Source organism: Neolamprologus brichardi, chromosome 1, assembly GCF_056152115.1.
Source record: "Neolamprologus brichardi isolate AB-2024 chromosome 1, ASM5615211v1, whole genome shotgun sequence".
Classification (NCBI taxonomy): Eukaryota; Metazoa; Chordata; class Actinopteri; order Cichliformes; family Cichlidae; genus Neolamprologus; species Neolamprologus brichardi.
In genome coordinates, this window is record NC_142104.1 from 6,094,450 (window position 1) to 6,113,190 (window position 18,741).

The 18,741-nt window shown below is 40.2% G+C and overlaps 1 protein-coding gene across 1 annotated transcript in view; it reads left to right on the plus strand.

Moving 5' to 3' along the window:
* itfg1 (integrin alpha FG-GAP repeat containing 1) overlaps positions 1-18,741 on the plus strand; it is a 158,670-nt gene that overhangs the window by 115,623 nt on the left and 24,306 nt on the right. Inside the window, exon 14 of the mRNA XM_006779704.3 lies at positions 2,114-2,192. Coding sequence (XP_006779767.2) covers positions 2,114-2,192 — 79 coding nt within the window. The remainder of the gene's footprint in view (positions 1-2,113; positions 2,193-18,741) is intronic.

The window sequence follows — 18,741 nt, forward strand, 5'->3', positions numbered from 1 at the left end:
TGTGTGTGGTGGTGGTGGTTGTGGTGGTGGTGGTGGGGGTTGCAGTGCAGGACCAAATACCTCTTTAGGATTACTTTGGTCACTAGCAAATTGGAAAACACTTGCTTGTCTGCAAACACTAACCATGTATTGAGCGAATTGCAGTGAAATTTCAAAATGTGGAAAATGTGCGACACAAACCGGAAACAGAACACACTCTGTCAAAGTAAAAGTTGTGCCTTACTACTGCAATAGTCACATTTGAGTTGAAAGTTCCCATTTGGAATTGTGAAACACTTCTCACAGTTATTTAGTGAGTAGTTTGTGATTGCTGCAGACGAGTTGGCATTTTCCATATTAACTAGTTGTATTGCTAATATTATATACTAGCAACCAAAGCAATCAGAAGGAGGTTTTATTTTTAGTGCAGCGCAATATACCACTTTTTACACTAGTGACAGCCCGCAACCACTCACTGACCAGTCTCGGACTATGTCCACACGTACCCGGGTATTTTTGAAAACGCTTATTTTTCTATACGTGTGCACCTTTCGTCCACACGTAAACGGCGTTTTCGGTCACTGAAAACAGAGATTTTTAAAAACTCCAGGGTGGATAATTTTGAAAACTCAGTTTTTGCATTTACGTGTGGATGAGAAAAACGGAGAAAACGCAGCGTCAAAGGTGTCCGCCTTTTTTGACACACTGTGCGCCATGTTATTGTTTCGGTGAAATGAATTTCTACAATACTGTTACTGTTAATTGTTCTCTCTGCAGTGTTTAAACTCTTACATATACACACACAGTTACTGTCCCTCCACACATACGACTCGGTTCTGCTTCTATGCCCCATCCTTGTTTACGAGGCTTCTAGACTTCTGATTGGCCAACATTTCTGCACGGTTAGGAATATATCGCCACCTGTTGCTTTGGCATGTTCCTAGCAGCGTTTTCCTTCATTTCTGCGTTTACGTGTGGACGGGATTATTTTTTAAAACAAAAACGGAAAATCTCAGTTTTCAAAAATACCCGTGTACGTGTGGACGTAGCCTCAGAAAACACACTTTTCCCTAGGGATGGGTACCAGGGGTGACAGTTAGCAATCAGTGCACAGTGACTACCAATAACCATTCACAACTGACTGTTGCCAGCCGTCCTCTAGGGTTGTGTGAGTGGGACCTAACCGTGGTTGTGTCGAGGGCTCTTCAGTGGTGTCTGGTGTCTTGCGTAGATTGCTTTAAATGCCCTTTAAGCACATATGGCTACTCATCGCATGTAGGTGGACGAAGAAATAAACAGAAAAAAGCCTGAAACAAAGCAGCCAGTAACATCCACTACTTGTATTGCCTCTCACCAGTGGAAAGCCCTTTACAAAACACGTTAACTTTGGCATCAGCACAGGCTGCTGGTGTTCGAGTTGTTTTTGTGTTCTGTCTGTCTACTCTTCCGCCCGTTTGTTGTCTAACTGAAAGGTATGATGAATGCTGTAGACGAGTGGAGCTCGTGGCTGTTTCTACTCCTCTCGTCTCCCATCCATCAAACCCCTCTATCTTTCATTTCACTCTCCCACTCCTCTTCTTCTTAGTCACACCTCTCTTCTGCTGTCTTTCTTTCTTTCAGCCCACTAGTCTGCTCCTCATTGCACTTTTTCGTTTTTCTTTTTTTTTTTTTACCTCATTTCTATTCCTCTCTCACCCAACTGCTGAGTGTCTCAGCATAAAGGCCCAAGTCTCCCTTGCAGCGTGTATGTGTGTATAACAGGCTCATGATTAGTTGATGTAAAGCGAAGGATGGCGCGACAGATCTCTTCATTAGTTGTCATCCCTTCATAATGAAGAGATAATATGAGAGATGAGTATCCACCCACACAGGCACGTAAACATGCAACCGTCACACTCATTTATGCTCAGTCAAATCAGCTTGGCCCGACCTTTGCGTGTCACCTACTAGTGGAAATAAAACTGAAGAATGACTCAAGGTCACTTGTGCCTGTATCACTTCCACCGCACCCTGATTGTTTCTCTCGGTCCTCTTTTTCACCTTCACTGACAGATAACTGAAGTGAAAACAGATTGCAAAATATCAGCTGTTGTTCGATGTCTTATTTATGTGTCTACATGTGTTTTTTTGTCAGCCTTTTGGTGTGAACCAGCCAGGTCCCTATGTCATGTACACCACAGTGGATTCTAATGGTTACCTGAAAAATGCATCAGGTAAGACCTTTTTTATTTTTTGGGTGGGGTGGGCTGATCTTTTCCTGATCCTTCTAAATAACTCTGTAATGATGTAGAATAGCCAAAATAAGCATTAATTTCTTTGATGTGTTACCACCTCAGCTTTAGCACACCAGCAACAATTATACCTAATACCTATTAATAACTTAACCTTCTGACAGTGACGGCTGTCCTTTGTCTGGCTGAACTCCACAGGTGTGTTTTGGAGGATATTGGAGAAAGTAGAGACTTTGAAGAAGAGGGGCATATTGATTTTTATTTTCTTGCTTTCTCCGTTTATAAGTGAAAATAGCCTTTAAGCTTTTTAGTCTCAAAGATTAAAAAGGCTGAAATAGAAAGGGCAGCTGAAATAATGGAAAATATAGTGCTTCACAAAGGTGGTGTAAAGGAAAAGAAAACGAATGAGTTTGATGTGTCAGATCTGTCTCATCTGACCTGTCGTAATGCAGTTTTAAAGTGTTAGTCCATGTTTACCAGTATTATGACTTAAATATGAAACCTGGAGTTACTGCATTGGGTCTGTCTGTGGGATACAGATTTCTTATATTTTGTGGAAGACTATCGTAGAAAAATACTGTGAAAGCTTGCAAAACACTCGGGGCCCTGTTTCTCCTCTGAAGTGCTTTCCTTGCTGAAGCAACACTCAGAAAGCTGTAGCTTCCTCTGTTTTTTTTTTCTTTTTTTTAAACTTTTTTTTACTTTGGATTTAAGTCCAAGTTACTTGTCTTTCTAGAAAGTGCCAGCATCACACGACAGCTGTTTTCTTGTTGCTGTTTATTTTGTCATGCTGCATCACCTGTCACCCTCCTTATAATTCTTGAATACGTTCGTGATCGTATGAGGCCATAGTGACTGTTTGTCATGGATGGAACTGGTTAGGAGAACTGAACTGAAAATATGTCGCCTACTGACAAACAGCTCTGCTTCATGTAAGCTCGAAGGACTGTTCCTTGCACATTTCACTCTATTATAGAAATTCCTCTTGAAAGTCATGTCCATAATTACTTGGACAGTGACACAGTTTTTGTAATTTTGCCTCTGTCCACCACCCCGTGGATTATAATTCAAGGGGTTTTACAAAATATTCTGTTAACTGTAGTTTGAGCTGTTAATGCTTAACAGCAATTGAACAAATTAAGAAAAATGTAAATATTGGGATGACGTTTACTTGGAAGAAAATCATTTGTAGTCGGTGACTGCCAAATGCTATTTCAGTAGCTGCTTAAGTTTCTGCTTGTTCGTGGGTCTCTCTGCATTCAGTTTTGTGTTTATTAACTGAAAAGCTGCTCTACTGGTTTGAGATCAGGTGACTGGCTTTGCCATTGAAAAATATCTGTTATTTTGGCTTTGTTAGGAGAGCTGAATTAAATTTCTGTTTCCTGTTGAAAAATCGCTCTTCTTGTATGTTCAAAGGACTATTCTTTCCTTAGTACGGCTACAGATGCTTTTGCACTATGCTTTGTTTTTGTCAGCCACTGTCCAATGAGTTTTGAACCCGTTCTCACTCCCGAGGCGTAATATACCAACGATTTGTCACGTCCTGTGGCAGGAGGAACGCGAAAGGTGACCTTTTGCATTCTTATGCTACACGCCAGGTTATGGATTAAATCCAGTAGAATGACGCTCCAGTGGTAATACACGTTCCAGCCCCAACCATAACCTTATCCCTAACCTTAACCACGACTTTAATGACATTAGATAGTGTTTTCCAAAGCGATTTAAGTAAAATTAACGATTCTCATGTTTCCTAATTTTTCTTATCTCATAATATAGGGACGGGGTGGGTGCCCGGCACCGCAGTATACCAACGATTTGTCACCTAGCGTAAAATGCTACTCTTTGAGAGTGAGAACGTGTTGCAGTTTTGCAGCCGTTGGTTTAATCAACGCAGATAGTTTACACTTAAAAACTTGTACTTCTACCAGCACTCACATTATCAACAAACACTAGTGACCCAGTCCACCTGGCAGCCATACAAACCCATGACATAACACTGCCTTCACCATGTTTGACAAGTGATACAGTATGCTTCAATCATGAGCTGTTTGTCTGCTTCTTCATGCTTTTCTCTTCCCATCATTCTTGAACACATTGGTTTGTTCTTCCCACGGTGTTTTCAGTACTGTGGCAGATCTTTCAGATGTTTTCTAGCAAAGTGTAGTCTAGCTTTCTTGTTCTTGAGTGTAAATAGTAGTTTAAAACTTGTTGTTAAGCCTGTATTTCTGTTTATGAAGGTATCTCTTGATTATAGACTTTAACATTGAGTGTCTTGACATTCAAGACCACGTCAGACAGTCTTCAGTCACTCACGTTTTACTGTTTCTCTTACAGGTTTATTTTGTTTTTTCAGCCTAATGTTGGCCTCATTATGCAAACAAATTACTCTTTAAACAGTTAATGCAATTCTTTTGAATTAAAGCTGAATGTCTGCACGTCAATCATATCTTGATTGTTTGATGTAAAATCCACTGCGGTGTTGCAAAGAGGAAAAACAATTACAAAAATTCTGTCCTTATCCAAATCTTACATACCTTAGGGTGTGTGGTATTTTATTAATGTCAGTTGAAAACTTTTGACTCCAGCTTTGTTGATTATATTGCTAAAGCCAGTAGGATCACTGGGTCATTTTATATTTAGCAGCCCATGAGGTAACGAACTCTACGCTACTCTACTGCTCAAGACTAATAAGGGTAGAAGTGAGGAAAAAGAGAGTGATGCATAGAAAGATAAGGGGAGACACTGAGGACAGCAATGCTGTGCTGTATTAGCTACAGTTAACATAGTTGATGTTACATTGTGGGAAGGACAGAGAAGTGGAAGAGGACACGACGCACTGACAGCCTGGGGTCAGGGATATATATAGTCTGTGTGGATTCCTCTGTGCAACATAATTCAATTTTGTCAGGTTTCATTGTTTCATTTGTCTGTTGGCACAGTTGGAGAATATACATATTTAAAGAATGAGCGGTCATTTCACAGTCTCACATCATCATTATTTCACCACTATTAGACAGCTATAAGCTCCTGTCTATGAAACTGTGCTCAAACAAATCTTCTAATAGCTGCAGAGTTTTTAGTTTGGTGCTCTCTGTCCCAGCCCCAAAACACAGAGTGGACAAAATATCACATGAACTCTGCTGTATTTAGCTGTTTCGTTCCCTCTCCACACATCCCACTGCTTTAAAATATGCAGTTAAATGGGCGTAGAGAGCAACAGTGAAGAGGGAGCAGTGTGGGGGAGAGAGGAGCACCACCTGCTCTCATACCCACTGCAGAGAAGATACAGAGAAGAGCGTGATACAGACTCCCACTTAATGTGGATCCACACTAAGCTTAGATTGTGCAAAGGTTTTAGAAATGTATACGTGGTTACGTTTTTATATTATGTTTATCAAACAGCATTAAAACACTCTGTGCAACTGCTTAACATGACTATGACCAGGAATACAGACAGCAGGAAAATGGTGAAACTGATGTAATAAAGCGATGTGGCTTTTACTTACTGCTTCTGATTCTTTCTCATATACAAGCTGTGAAGTGTGGTGACTCCTTAACATTACATTTATCTCTGCTCCAATTGAAAATCTTTGAGTATTTATATAAAGCTCCAAGGTTTTGATCCCTAAGGTTTTAAATGCGGTCCGGGTCAAGGCTCGTTGTTCTTCCCACCAAACCTAGAAATCCAGCATGCCTTTTTTCTTTTTCTTTTTCTTCATAAACCTTAGCTTGCATTTAGGTACTTTGTCGTGTTTCACGTAATGTGAAAACCGTGTTGTGAAGTGACTAGTTGGCCAGATTGTAGTAATGAACCAAAGGGAGAATATCAAAGAGCTTCATAGCCTAAGCCAGCAGTCCCCAACCCCCGGGCCTCGGACCGGTACCGGTCCGTGAGTCGTTTGGTACCGGGCCGCGAGAGTTGAGGCTCAGGTGTGAAATGTGTGGTTTTCAGGGTTTTTATCGGTTTTCAGCGTTATTTTGTTATCGTTTTTATCGTTAACTCTGTTTTCCTGGGTCTTTTCACGTGTGTTATGAATAACTCTTCTATTTTTCAGTACCGGTACTAGTTTTATTTTGTTGTATTTTTCCGCGACACCTTAAAGGCCGGTCCGTGAAAATATTGTCGGGCATAAACCGGTCCGTGGCGCAAAAAAGGTTGGGGACCGCTGGCCTAAGCTCACTGCAACAACTGTCCTGTTTTGATTTCTTCACACCACTGTCAGTAAGTCATTTTCAGCTGCAGCAGGCAGCTGAGGCAAACCCACTTGAGTTCTTTTCAGCATAAATCACTAGACACAAACAGTTAGACACTAGATGGACATAGTGCAACATTTAGCAATCAAAGAGCCAGATATCTTCCTCAGGAATTGTTTGTGACAAAAACAAATGTAACTCCTCGAGGTCTGAAGAAGTAACATTCACATCATTAATTTAAAAGATCAAAGATCAATAATGATACGTAGGGAGGGTAGTTGTGAAACACATTTAGTGATTTAATCTGGACTTCAGTGTGAGAGAACAAAGACTATCAAGTGTTTACCGCTTCGAATTTAAGATTAAGCTATTTTTAAATACTGTTGAGTCTTTATAGATTCTTATTCTAGTGCAAGGGAGGATGCATACAGTAAGTGTACCATAGTTGATCATAATTCATGCTACAGATATGGTAATAAACCCAAACTCTTTCATGGCTGATGTGGAACTAGGGAAGGAAATCAAAGCAATTTTCGTCAGATAAATGTGAAAATGGTTCTCAGCACTTATACAAAGAGAAATGCAGCAGTGAGTGCTAATACCATGTAACTGTCAATCCCCTGTGACCCCCCCACCCCACCCCTCAGGGAGTTTTGCTGCAAGTCATCTGTATATCTTGTTTTTTAAAGCCAAAAATTCAAAATATGACACATACAGAACAGAATAAAATAATCATAATGAATAGCTCCTTGCTTTCATGTTGGTCCATGTGGTCCTTCTAGTTCTTAAGAACATGGTGACATTTTGTTCACTCAGCCAGTACATCTTTGTCAGTAAGAAGTCTCTGGATCCCCAGACAGTGCTCCTGGTTTGGGATGTTCATAAAACAGACTCCCATGTATTTAGAATATCCTGGCAGTATTATAGCCTGTCCATCATAACTCCAGCTTATTCTTTCAGTGTGTGTTAGCTTGGAGTGTACAGAGAGAGAAGAGGAGGAGAGCACAAGTAGCCAAAGGCTTTGCCGGCACAACTCCCCAGACCCCTCATTTAACAGCAGCAAAGTGCTGCCAGGGAGCAGGCGTGTGTGCGTGTGTGAGTGAGTGTGTGTGTGTGGTGATTTAAAGTGTATTTATTCTGTAGCTTGTAGCTCGGGGAACAGCCAGCGAGGCTGCCAGAGATGAGCAATGATGGGGTGCACACAAACACACACGCATACACACACCCACGATGTCTGGGGCTCTCCACCGGGGCCCAACGATCTTCACTTACCCTTCACCCTCCTGAAAGGGAAAGAGAGCAGAGAGGAAAGGAGAGATTATAAAATGCTAAGAGATGGAGAGAGGACTGAGGAGGCTTAATAGAGGATTGAAATTCCAGTAGAAAATAGGAAAAGGGAATAATAGGACAGAAAGAGGCGAAGCAGTTACTTATAGGAAAGAAATACTAAGATCTAATCAGAAAAGGAGGCAGTTTGGATGAAGATGGGAGAGGAATAAAAGCAGGGATGGTAGATGTCTATGGCAAGTTCAATCAAGCACATGGGACTGCTTTGTGTGATATGAAAATGGCACAGAAGGAAATAATTATTTTTGGACTTTTCATAGTATTTTGCATCACAGAGCATTGTTTTGCAAGTAGCTTTGAATGGACCACATCAGTAGATGTGATTTTCAAACTGTTAATTTCTTCCACGACAGAGGTCTAAATCATCAGTTTTAACACAATGAAGAAAGATGTCATGTGGATTTGTTCTTGTAAGTTACAGAAATAGTTCCTCTTTCCAATAACAATAAACTGACTGAATCTGGAAAAGCAGTTTTTAAGTGCAGTTGTTGAAATTGCACTTATTTTTCCAAAGAGATTCAGGGCTCGCAAAATCGCTAGCCCGACATCCCGGGGCTAGTGATTCTTCCAGTCGGGCTACCAAAATCTAACTCAGCCCTGCCCGTCGGCCTATCATAGGAAGGAAAATATATCTCTATGCTTTTGCATTCTTTCGCCAATGTAGCTGAGTAATTATGTCATTGGCATCGATGAGCCACTGTCAATATGTGACATATTGAAATCGCGTTTGAATTTGCGCTTGCTTTTTGCTTTCACTTTCATTTTGCGATCGCGCGAACGGCGTGTAGAGAGCAGCAGCACTGATTGGTGAGTGACGATTAATTGCGCACCAATTCCTCTGACATCGTCTTATCACTCATTAGCTTACTATTCAAACGCGACAAGTGAAATCTCTCGCAGCAAGCTTAAACATGTGAGAGGTTGAATGCGCAAAGAATCGCTGAGCGTTATGTAAGTGCGTGTGTAAAAGCAGCAGGATTTACGCTGGTATTTTAGTTCTGCTCAGCCAAATAAGACAGGTCAGGGTGAAGAAGGGGCAGCCAAAGAAAAGCTTACCACAAAACAGAAAAGTTATGACAAATCAGACTATGAGGCAAAAAGAAAGTGCAGCTTTATGGTTTCATGGACAAAAGAATTTCTGTGGCTGGAATATGACAGGCTAAATAACATGATGTTCTGCCAGGTGTGTTGTGAGTTTCAGGGTGTCACGTTGATTCATTTAATGTGAAAATTTTCAAAAATGTAATCATATAGTTTTTTTTTCTTTATCGATTATTTAATGGTCACTGGATTAATTGGTCCAGCCCACTTGAAATCAAACTGGGCTGTATGTGAACTGTGACTTAAAATGAGTTTAACTTCCCTGTACCACAGCTGAGGGGAACATCGTATATACTCAAAAACGATATAATAAGTATGTGTTCATGTATTTATCTTTTCTACATTCTGCAGTGTGTGCATACTGTATTTCTATATGTGTTCTGTCTGGGTAGCAGCATGTGCATGCGTGCATACCCTAACATCTGTCTCATTGTGACCTTGTATGTATATCGTACCAGACAGTGCTGCGCCATGCCCCTTACTAAGCAGGTTGGATAGATGAGCATGGGCTGTGATTCTGACAACACCACACCTCATTATCAACTAACTCCTGCTGAGACACAGAGGGAGTGAGGGGGTGGAGATGAATAGTTGAAGTTATTCATTAACAACCTTTTTAATCCTTTTTCTCCTCCACTCTGGACACTGGATTGTGTTCCTCTCAGGGTCCCAACTTTAGACAATCAGGGGACAGTGTTTGAATATAATGTGCCTCTATTAGCATGATCAAAACTGCAGTGTCAGGAAAAACATGTTTAGAACACATGTAAACATTTTTATTGTGAGCTCCAGTAGATTTGTTGTCTTTACATGCAAGCTGGGGTCAGTTCACCTGCTCCTGGTGCTGCTGCTCTGAGGTTTACTGCTTTTTTTTTTTTTTGTGGATTTCATTGACTGCAACAACAGAAGCAGACTGATCAGTTTAAATTTATGTCTGGAACGCTTGATGTGACCTAACAGTGAGCATGAACACCTCAGCCTGCTCTGCACCAGTGCAGCATAGTGCACCACTGTCAACTTCTGTCAACAGTACAGTAGACTAACCAATTTAGTCTTCAATGAACTATACTAAACTGCGTAGTATTTTCATACAACCTTGAACAATTTAAAATTACTATGTTTGAATTGTTTTATGAAAAATATATCTTCGGCACAACACCATGTATAGATCCTATAACTGATTCAAAAGTCTAGCATAATTTGGAACCGTACCCAAGCTTTAAATTGATAGTTGACTGAATTTCATTGAGCAGTCCTTACCTTTACTTCGGCATCTCTGATGAATCTATTGAAAATGAACATTTTTTTCTGCCTAAGAAAGTACAGCCCATCTGCCTTTATCTCACAGATGTAGGGTGGCTGTGGCTTAGGTGGTAGAGCAGATCAGCTACTGATCGGAAGGTTGGTGGTTGGATCCTAGGCTTCCCCAGTCTGCATGTCAAGTGTCCGTGGGCAAGGTACTAACCCCAAATTGCCCTCCGATGCGTTCATCGGAGTGTAACAGTGTGTGTGTAGATTAGTTTGCACTTGTGAATGGGTGAATGAGGCATGTTATATACAGCACTTTGAGTTCTCCGGGAGAGTAGAAAAGCGCTATATAAGAATGGTAAATGGCCTGTATTTGTATAGTGCTTTTACTACTCCCCCCTAGGGACCCCAAAGCGCTTTACACACCCAGTCATCCACCCATTCACACACACATTCACACACTGGTGGAGGCAGCTACAGTTGTAGCCACAGCTGCCCTGGGGCAGACTGACAGAAGCGAGGCTGCCATATCGCGCCATCGGCTTACTACTACACTAGGTGAAGTGTCTTGCCCAAGGACACAACGACCGAGATTGTCCGAGCTGGGGCTCGAACCGGCAACCTTCCGATTACAAGGTGAACGCCCAACTCTTGAGCCACGATCAGTCCATTTACCATTTACAATCCATGTACTGTGATCCAAACTGCAAAGTTTGTGTCTGGTGATTTGTTAAGCTGTTTAAAACATTTTAAGTTACCTGCCAATTATAAAAATCACTTTGCTCGTCTTCTGTAGCACTAGCCAGAACCCTCAGCTTGATGCTGAGGTTCCACAACAACAACGTTATTGACAACTTCAGCAGGAATGCATCCCAGCAATGAGAAGAGGGAAAAAATCTGTGGGTGCGGGTGTAAACGGGCCTTGGGATAACGTCTTTTACTTAATACTGATCTCCACGCCATTAGCTGCAAGCAATTCCAGGCTGCAACACACAAAACAAACTATTCTTTTTTTGTGTTTGTTTTTGGTTTATTTTGCCACTCTTATACTTCAAAATTCAATTTGGTATGTACTGTGTGTTTTCGGTAAACGGGCGCATCAGCTGCTTCGATGGTAGTAAACCACTCTGCAAGTATAATTTCTTTTGTGTCTTCTGTGGTCAAGCAAATTTCTTAGTTTATAATTTAAATTAAGGGTTTAATGGCCTTAGTATCACAACAGCAATCAGGAGTCCGCACTTTCTCTGGAACGTGGTGGAGGACGGTTATTTTTTAAACAGCTTGTCAATGTCTTGAAAGCCACTCGTGAATTTCTCAGCTGATTACAGTGAGATAAAACAGTGCTTACACTCTAATCCAAATTATCTTGGGAGCTTGAAAGATTGTTCTTATTTTGGGAAATAAACTAAGACAATACCATCACTCTCATAAATAAATTTGATGGAAAACTAGCTATTGTCCATGCCCATAACTCTTCATTACATTAGGTTGTTTCTGCCAGATATATTTTGGCCTTTAGTCCCACCAAGCTGGAAATTGAAGTAGAAAGAATAATGTTATTATGCTAACAGGGAATAAGGAAAGCTCAAGAGTTCTTCACATTGTCCAGACAGTGCAGTTATGTCTATAGTGTCAAAGACTATTTCCTTTATGTTCACCACGGACAAAGAAAGAAAGGGACATTTGAGAGCAAAGTAACAGGAAAGGCAAAGAAAGCGTAAGGAAGGAGTGCTCATAGGGAGAAGAATCGTAGCACGCCCACATCAATGTGGAGCTCTCGGTAGACTGTCCAATTAGGTTAATGAGTCCACAGGAGCAATTACACACACACACACACACTTACATACTTAACCTTTAAAAACACATGTTCACCTGCAGCAACTCATCCAAAAACATATTGATCTTAACCTTTTAAATGTTAGTTTAAAAAAAATCCAAAAAAATTAAGCAGAGACCTCAGAGAGGAAATTATGTGAGTGCTGACCTGTCCATTTGGAACCGGTTATGTTGCTTTTTGCTGCATCACTCTGATTCCTCAAGCAGAATCCTAAAAGCCAGTCCATTTCACTTGACGTCATACTGATCTATGGGCAAGTGTACCCCTGTTCTCAGAGACCTCGTCAGGTCAATAGTGAGCACAACCCCTTTCTCCGAAAATTTATTGCATGGTATATTGAGGATAGTCTTTAAACACACAGTGAGAATTCATAATACTCGGAGAAAATAGGGGAGTAGGTGGATGGGAGAAATGAAAAGGGTTAAAAAGAGAGAAGATGAGAGGGTGCAGAGGACAGAGCCGCAGAGAGAAAAGGATAGGAGTGAAAATGAGGGTGGAACAAAAGACAAAGATAAGAGATGCAAGTGGAGAGAGATCAGAACCGAAGATGAGAGAGGGAGAGAGGAGAAGGAAATATTGGTGTGAAAAGAAGAAAAGAAGAGAGGTAGCCCAACACCGAGATGTGGTGAATTACTATTGATCAGGCTTAGCATGTTTTTTCTCGTCTATGTTTTTCACTCCTTCACCTATCTCCCTTTGCCTCTTTTCTCTTCTCACCCATTAATCTCTCCTTTCTGCAGCTAGTTTATGGGTACCATATATTGTCAAGACTGTTTAACTTATAATATGCTTCTATTGCCTACCTGTCTGTTGTCCTGTGTGTTGCTAAACATCCTTTGTTTTCCGCGAAGCAAGTGCTCATACAGTATGCATCGAAATGGATCACGAACTTTTTCACAGAGAGTAAAACTAATCTCAGGAAGCTACAGTGTGTCCTTCGGTGTTTTTGTTCTGAGATTTTCTCCGTTTGTTTGTTGGCTGAAGAAAGTTAACTTACCTAAAGCAATGATATGGTTCAAGCAATATGACTGTAATGATTGTAAACGTGTCCTCATTGGATCAAAAATGTAACTCCCTGCTGAGGTAAATGCCTGTACAGTTAATAAAACCATCATATTCTTTGTGTTTAGTGGGAGTTAATAAATATTAGTAGACTAAACTGAGATGGGTGGGAACATGATAAACATTTTACCTGCCATACTAGCCTCATCATTTACAACAAAGCTGCACTTAGGTACTCCATCATAGAGGCTCTGGTGTCAGTTGTTTTTGCCAATATCATGTGTCAGCAAAGATTTGTGCAGTGGTACAGAAAATTGCAAAGACTTATGTTTTCTGTCATAATAGCAAAGGCAGTGGCTAAATATAAATGGATTTGGAAATGATCAGCTTAAGAACTTATCCATGGAGACAAGTGCACATTTAATTCAATTCAGATTTGTTATTAAGAGTCCACTGTGTCTTGCATCCTCAGCAATAATATCTATAAACAGACCTACAGCGCTGCACCAAGCAGCATGCGTGTGAACTGCTGGCAGAATATTATTCTGCAAACAGAGCAGTATTTTAATCTGTTGTACTGTAAGAACTCTTCCAAACAGTAACCTGGTACAGGAAGAATTTCATATTATAGACATGTATTTCATGATGTAGGAAATGTTCTTAAAATGTCTTATGTAAGGCAAGGCAAGTTTATTTGTATAGCACAATTCAACAACAAGGTGATTCAAAGTGCTTTACAGAGACATTAGAAACAAAAACAAATAAAAAACATGATTTAAAATTGATTAAAACAAGCAAACTAACTAACTAATTAACAAACGAACAAACAAAACAGTATATAAAATCAAAACAGATAAAATCAGAACAGTAGATAAAATCAGTAGTTAAAATGTAAGTTTTGAAATTTAAGCTTAAGTGCGGATTTGGTGCTTTATTCAAATGCAGCTGAGAACAGGTGAGTCTTCAACCTGGATTTAAATAAACTGAGTGTTTCAGCTGATCTGAGGCTTTCTGGGAGTTTGTTCCAGATATAAGGAGCATAAAAGCTGAATGCAGCTTCTCCGTGTCTGGTTCTGACTCTGGGAACTGATAAAAGACTGGATCCAGATGACCTGAGGGATCTGGAAGGTTCATACTAGGTCATTAATGTATATTAATGTGAAGAAATCACCTCTGTTATCCAAACTATACACTGTTGTTAGTTCAAATGTAAAAGTCTGTATCTCATTTCTTTTCTGTGTGCCAAGAACTTTAAATCCCTCAACCCCAAAACACAACTGTTTTTCGGACTCTGCCTATAGCCCTGTGATATCCCAAATGGTGCATTTCTAGATGATCTGTGTAAAGTTGAGGTTTTGGCTGCTGTCTTCAATCAATCAAGGGTGTCCAGTGCAATAGGGCTGTTCAATATAACGATATAAAAACGTCTTATCGTTTTATTTTACGCTATCGTTTGTAGTGGCTATATTATTTAAGTTCTCTCTTTCTCTTATATTTAATATAACCACACTATGGACGGACAAGCGCCTGTTTTTATGCGTTGTGGTTACCAACAACGACGGTAACAGCATCGCGTGTCCGCTTGTTTATGTTCCACATAAACCTTTCACAATAAAGCTCAAGATCCTGTTGAGACTTTTCAAAATAAACAGAATCACGTGAAAGAGCAGATTATTTACGGATGAGAATTTAAAAAAAAGCCGCCAGGTGCTAAAAAATAAACCTTAGACTCAAACGTTAGAACAGGCTTTTCCCCGCAGCACGCCGTGTAATAAATACTCACAAAGAAAACGGCGGCCGTTACAACTTATGTCTAAAAATGTATCGTTTCATGCATCGGTTAAAACACTCGACTCCAGCTACACGACGCGCAGCTGGAAACACTTCCTGCAAGTCGAGCTGCACGAGATTCACAGAATTTACAGAAAATGTTACATTTTTGTGATTTATATCGTTATCGGACGATAGAATTCTTATATCGGGATATGAGATTTTGGTCATATCCCACAGCCCTACAGTGCAATGTGAGAAATGTTGACATTGATCTAAGTCGAGACTTATTCACAAATGCGTGCTTTATTTCTCTATTCTAATGATTTCAAAATCAGATCTCACTGGATCATTTTCATAATATCAGGAAAAGCAAGCCACTATGCAAGCAGTTAAATTGTTTTTCTTAAGTGTGCAGTTGAGGGGGATTGCTGTAATTTGAACACACCTGCCAATCATCTGCATTGATTATTACAAAACTCCATTTAAGTATCTAATGTTGACATGTACCATAACTTAATGACGACGTTAAACTTTTTCCCCACATGATGGAAGGTTGTCAATCCTAAGAAGCAGACCTGTATTTTTAAATGCACTCAGCACTGGCTGACAAAACTTTTTGCCAACTCTCAGGCTTCTCCTCCTTCTGCCAGTCTTGAAGTGCACATTTATCATTCCAGACATAGCACACTGACTACTCACTTGTTTTGCTGGGTAGTACTATTGACTTAATTCATCTTGGTCTGGTTTCCAAAGTTTCTCATAATAAGAGTATTGATGAATGCTTCCGTTTTGAGAGAATGTATAATAATGAGGTCATCCATCCAAGAACATTATTCATAACTGTATGCTCTTTTGGTTCATCAGTAAAACTCCCAACTCTTAAATGTTTTCAGGCTTCTTGACTTAAAAAAATTGAGTTTATTTTTGATTCAGGCTGAATATTTTTCTTCTCATTTGAATCACATTTTCTTCAGGTGTTTTGTAGCTTTATTTCATTTCTTTCTACAGCTGACATGGCTGGGAAAACTGAAGTGAATACATAAAATTTAAGAAATTGTACATGTCGTGGAGCTACACTGTATTTTTTAGTAAAGGCGAGCAAGCAGGAGTGATGCACACTGTCTTTGGGTCTGTTGCTTCACACATGCAACCATGCTTCTATTTCATTCATCATCTGGATGCAGATGTCAACATGTTTTATTGCTGTATCATTTGAGAGAGAGAGCGTGCAAATCTAGATGGCGATAAAGACAGAACAACTATAGAGCCCATTGCTTTTTTTCAGTGTCTCACCACACACACACACACACACACACACACACACACACACACACACACACACACACACACACACACACACGTGTGGTAAAACGCAAATCAATGTTCAGATCTTGACATCATTGTAGGGCTCTGAAGGGGGCTCTTCAGGCCAGGTGTGCTGTGTGTGTGTGTGTGTGTGTGTGTGTGTGTGTGTGTGTGTGTGTGTGTGTGTGTGTGTGTGTGTGTGTGTGTGTGTGTGTGTGTGTGCGTGCTTCTGTCCCTTATGGCTCCACCCTACATCTCGGCAATTTGCTCCTTTTATCGCCATCAGGGGAGCAAATGGTTTCTATAGCGACGGGCACCAGGAAGTTCTCAAAAAAATGTTTCGTTTTTGAAACCCCAGGGAGTGAGAGAGAGAGTGTGTGTGTGTAAGTGTGTTGGCACTGCAAGCCAATTATGTTTATGACCGTATTTCTTTCCTGTATGAATTTACTGGGATCATGATATTGGTGCATTTTTCATTTTCCTGTGGAAGGATTTGCAGATGGTGTGCTGTTGCTTTTAACAGTTGTGTTTTACACGTCTGATTTTCAGATTCCTTATTTATTCTTGATTTTTTTTTTTGCATCACTTATTGCCATCTTGTGCCCGTACACAAATTTGACTCGGTTTCAGACTGATAGACATGACATTGTTATTCTGCATGTGCCTGGCCAGAGGTGGTAGAGCCCAGAGACAGGATGTGTCATAAGATCTCGGCAGATGGACACACACAAACGTGTTGAAGCTCCCTCAGAGGCATCCATGTCCTCTCTCTGTCCGACTTTCTCTCTCATCTTTGTCTCACTCTTTTTTTCTTTTTTTTTTTGCTTTCTCATGCCCACAAGGAGTTAAAATGTGTCAGCTTAAATATCATGGGGGCGGGCTTGTATCCCAAAAGCTTTATCAAGGTCCTAGCTTGCATTCTGTTGTGAGGAAAACAAGGTATGATGGTGTGAGAGGAAGTGAAATGCATTTTATAAACTAAGAAAAGCACTTGCTCTTCAACCCACATAGAGTAAAATGCAATTAACATAAAGTAAAATGAGATTCCACTCAGGTACATCGAAGTCATTTAATTTGCTGTGTTCTGAATTCGTTTCAGCCTAGAGTGTTATCTCAGGAACTGTGACTAGCATACAGGTGTCAAAGAATACACTCAGTTGTGTATCATATGCCAAAACTGGCAGTGAGTCAAAACAGAATGAAAGACTATCAGAGTTACCACAGTTAGACTTTGCACAGGAGGGTGCTCATTCAAGAATGAAAACATAAAACATAAAATAACACAAAAGTGCAGCACTAATAATGAGGATTTAGAAGAGTGGAAAAATAATAATTTCCATAATTTGTTAGACGAAGACACAGTTTTTATACACCGCTACAGTGGATTTTAAATCTTTCAGCTTTAATTCAACGGGTTTTACAAAACTTGTGCATTTTCAGAGGTTTAAAATGAATCGACAAGCGGTTTTATAGCCAGGCGAGGCCTGTCAAGCTCTATAATTAGGAGAGGTCTTCATGAAAAAACGTACAGAAGATTTAGGTGCAAACCTTATACTCAAGAACAGGAAGCCAGGATAAGACTTTCAGAAAATATTTTTTAAAGCCTGCATAGTTTAGAAAGAAGAAACCAAGATTAGAGAGATAAAAGGAAAGGAACGGCTCATGATCCAAAACATGCCATATCACTGCCAGTGGTACGTGGGCCAGTAGTGTTTACTGATGATGAGACTGTTGGTAGAGGTAGCAGGATGAGTTTTGAAGTGTTTAGCACTATACTCTCTGCTCAGATTCAGCCGAATCCTGCATAACTGATCAAACAGCACTTCAGTGACCATGTCAGTCACCTGATTTGAACCCGATAGAGCATGTTTTTTAGTTATTAAATACAATACTGAATGTAGAAATAAGCTAAACGTGATGATGGCTGTAGTAAAGCCCTGGATGGGCATCTCAAGGGAGGAAACAAAGAATTTGGTGATGTACATGGGTTCTTCACGTCAGTCATTGACTACAAAGGAGTTTAATGCAAGTATTGTGTTCTTGCAATATGTTCTGCAAACATTTGATTCAGTTCAGCTTTACTTGTATTCAATTCAATTCAATTCAATTCAATTTTATTTATATAGCGCCAAATCACAACAAAAGTCGCCTCAAGGCGCTTCATAGATACAGAGAAAAACCCAACAATCATATGACCCCCTGTGAGCAAGCACTTTGGCGACAGTGGGAAGGAAAAACTCCCTTTTAACAGGAAGAAACCTCCGGCAGAACCAGGCTCAGGGAGGGGCGGGGCCATCTGCTGCGACCGGTTGGGGTGAGAGAGGGAAGACAGGATAAAGACATGCTGTGGAAGAGAGACAGAGGTTAATAACAGATATGATTCAATGCAGAGAAGTCTATTAATACATAGTGAGTGAATATATATATATATTGTATAGCATCAAATCACAGCAGTAACCACCTCAAGGCGCTTTATATTGTAAGGTAAAGACCCTATAATAATACAGGGAAAACGCCAACAATCGAACAACTTGCTTTTAACAAACATTTAGTAACAGTGGCAAGAAATATCTCCTCTTTAACTGGAAGAAACTGTGACAGAACCTGGCTCAGGGAGGGGCAGCCATCTGCCTTGACCATTGGTGTCAGTTGTATAATACCACGTCTCATGTGGTATTATATATAGTGAATCTATGGTAATTTGGACTTGAAACCTGTTATCTC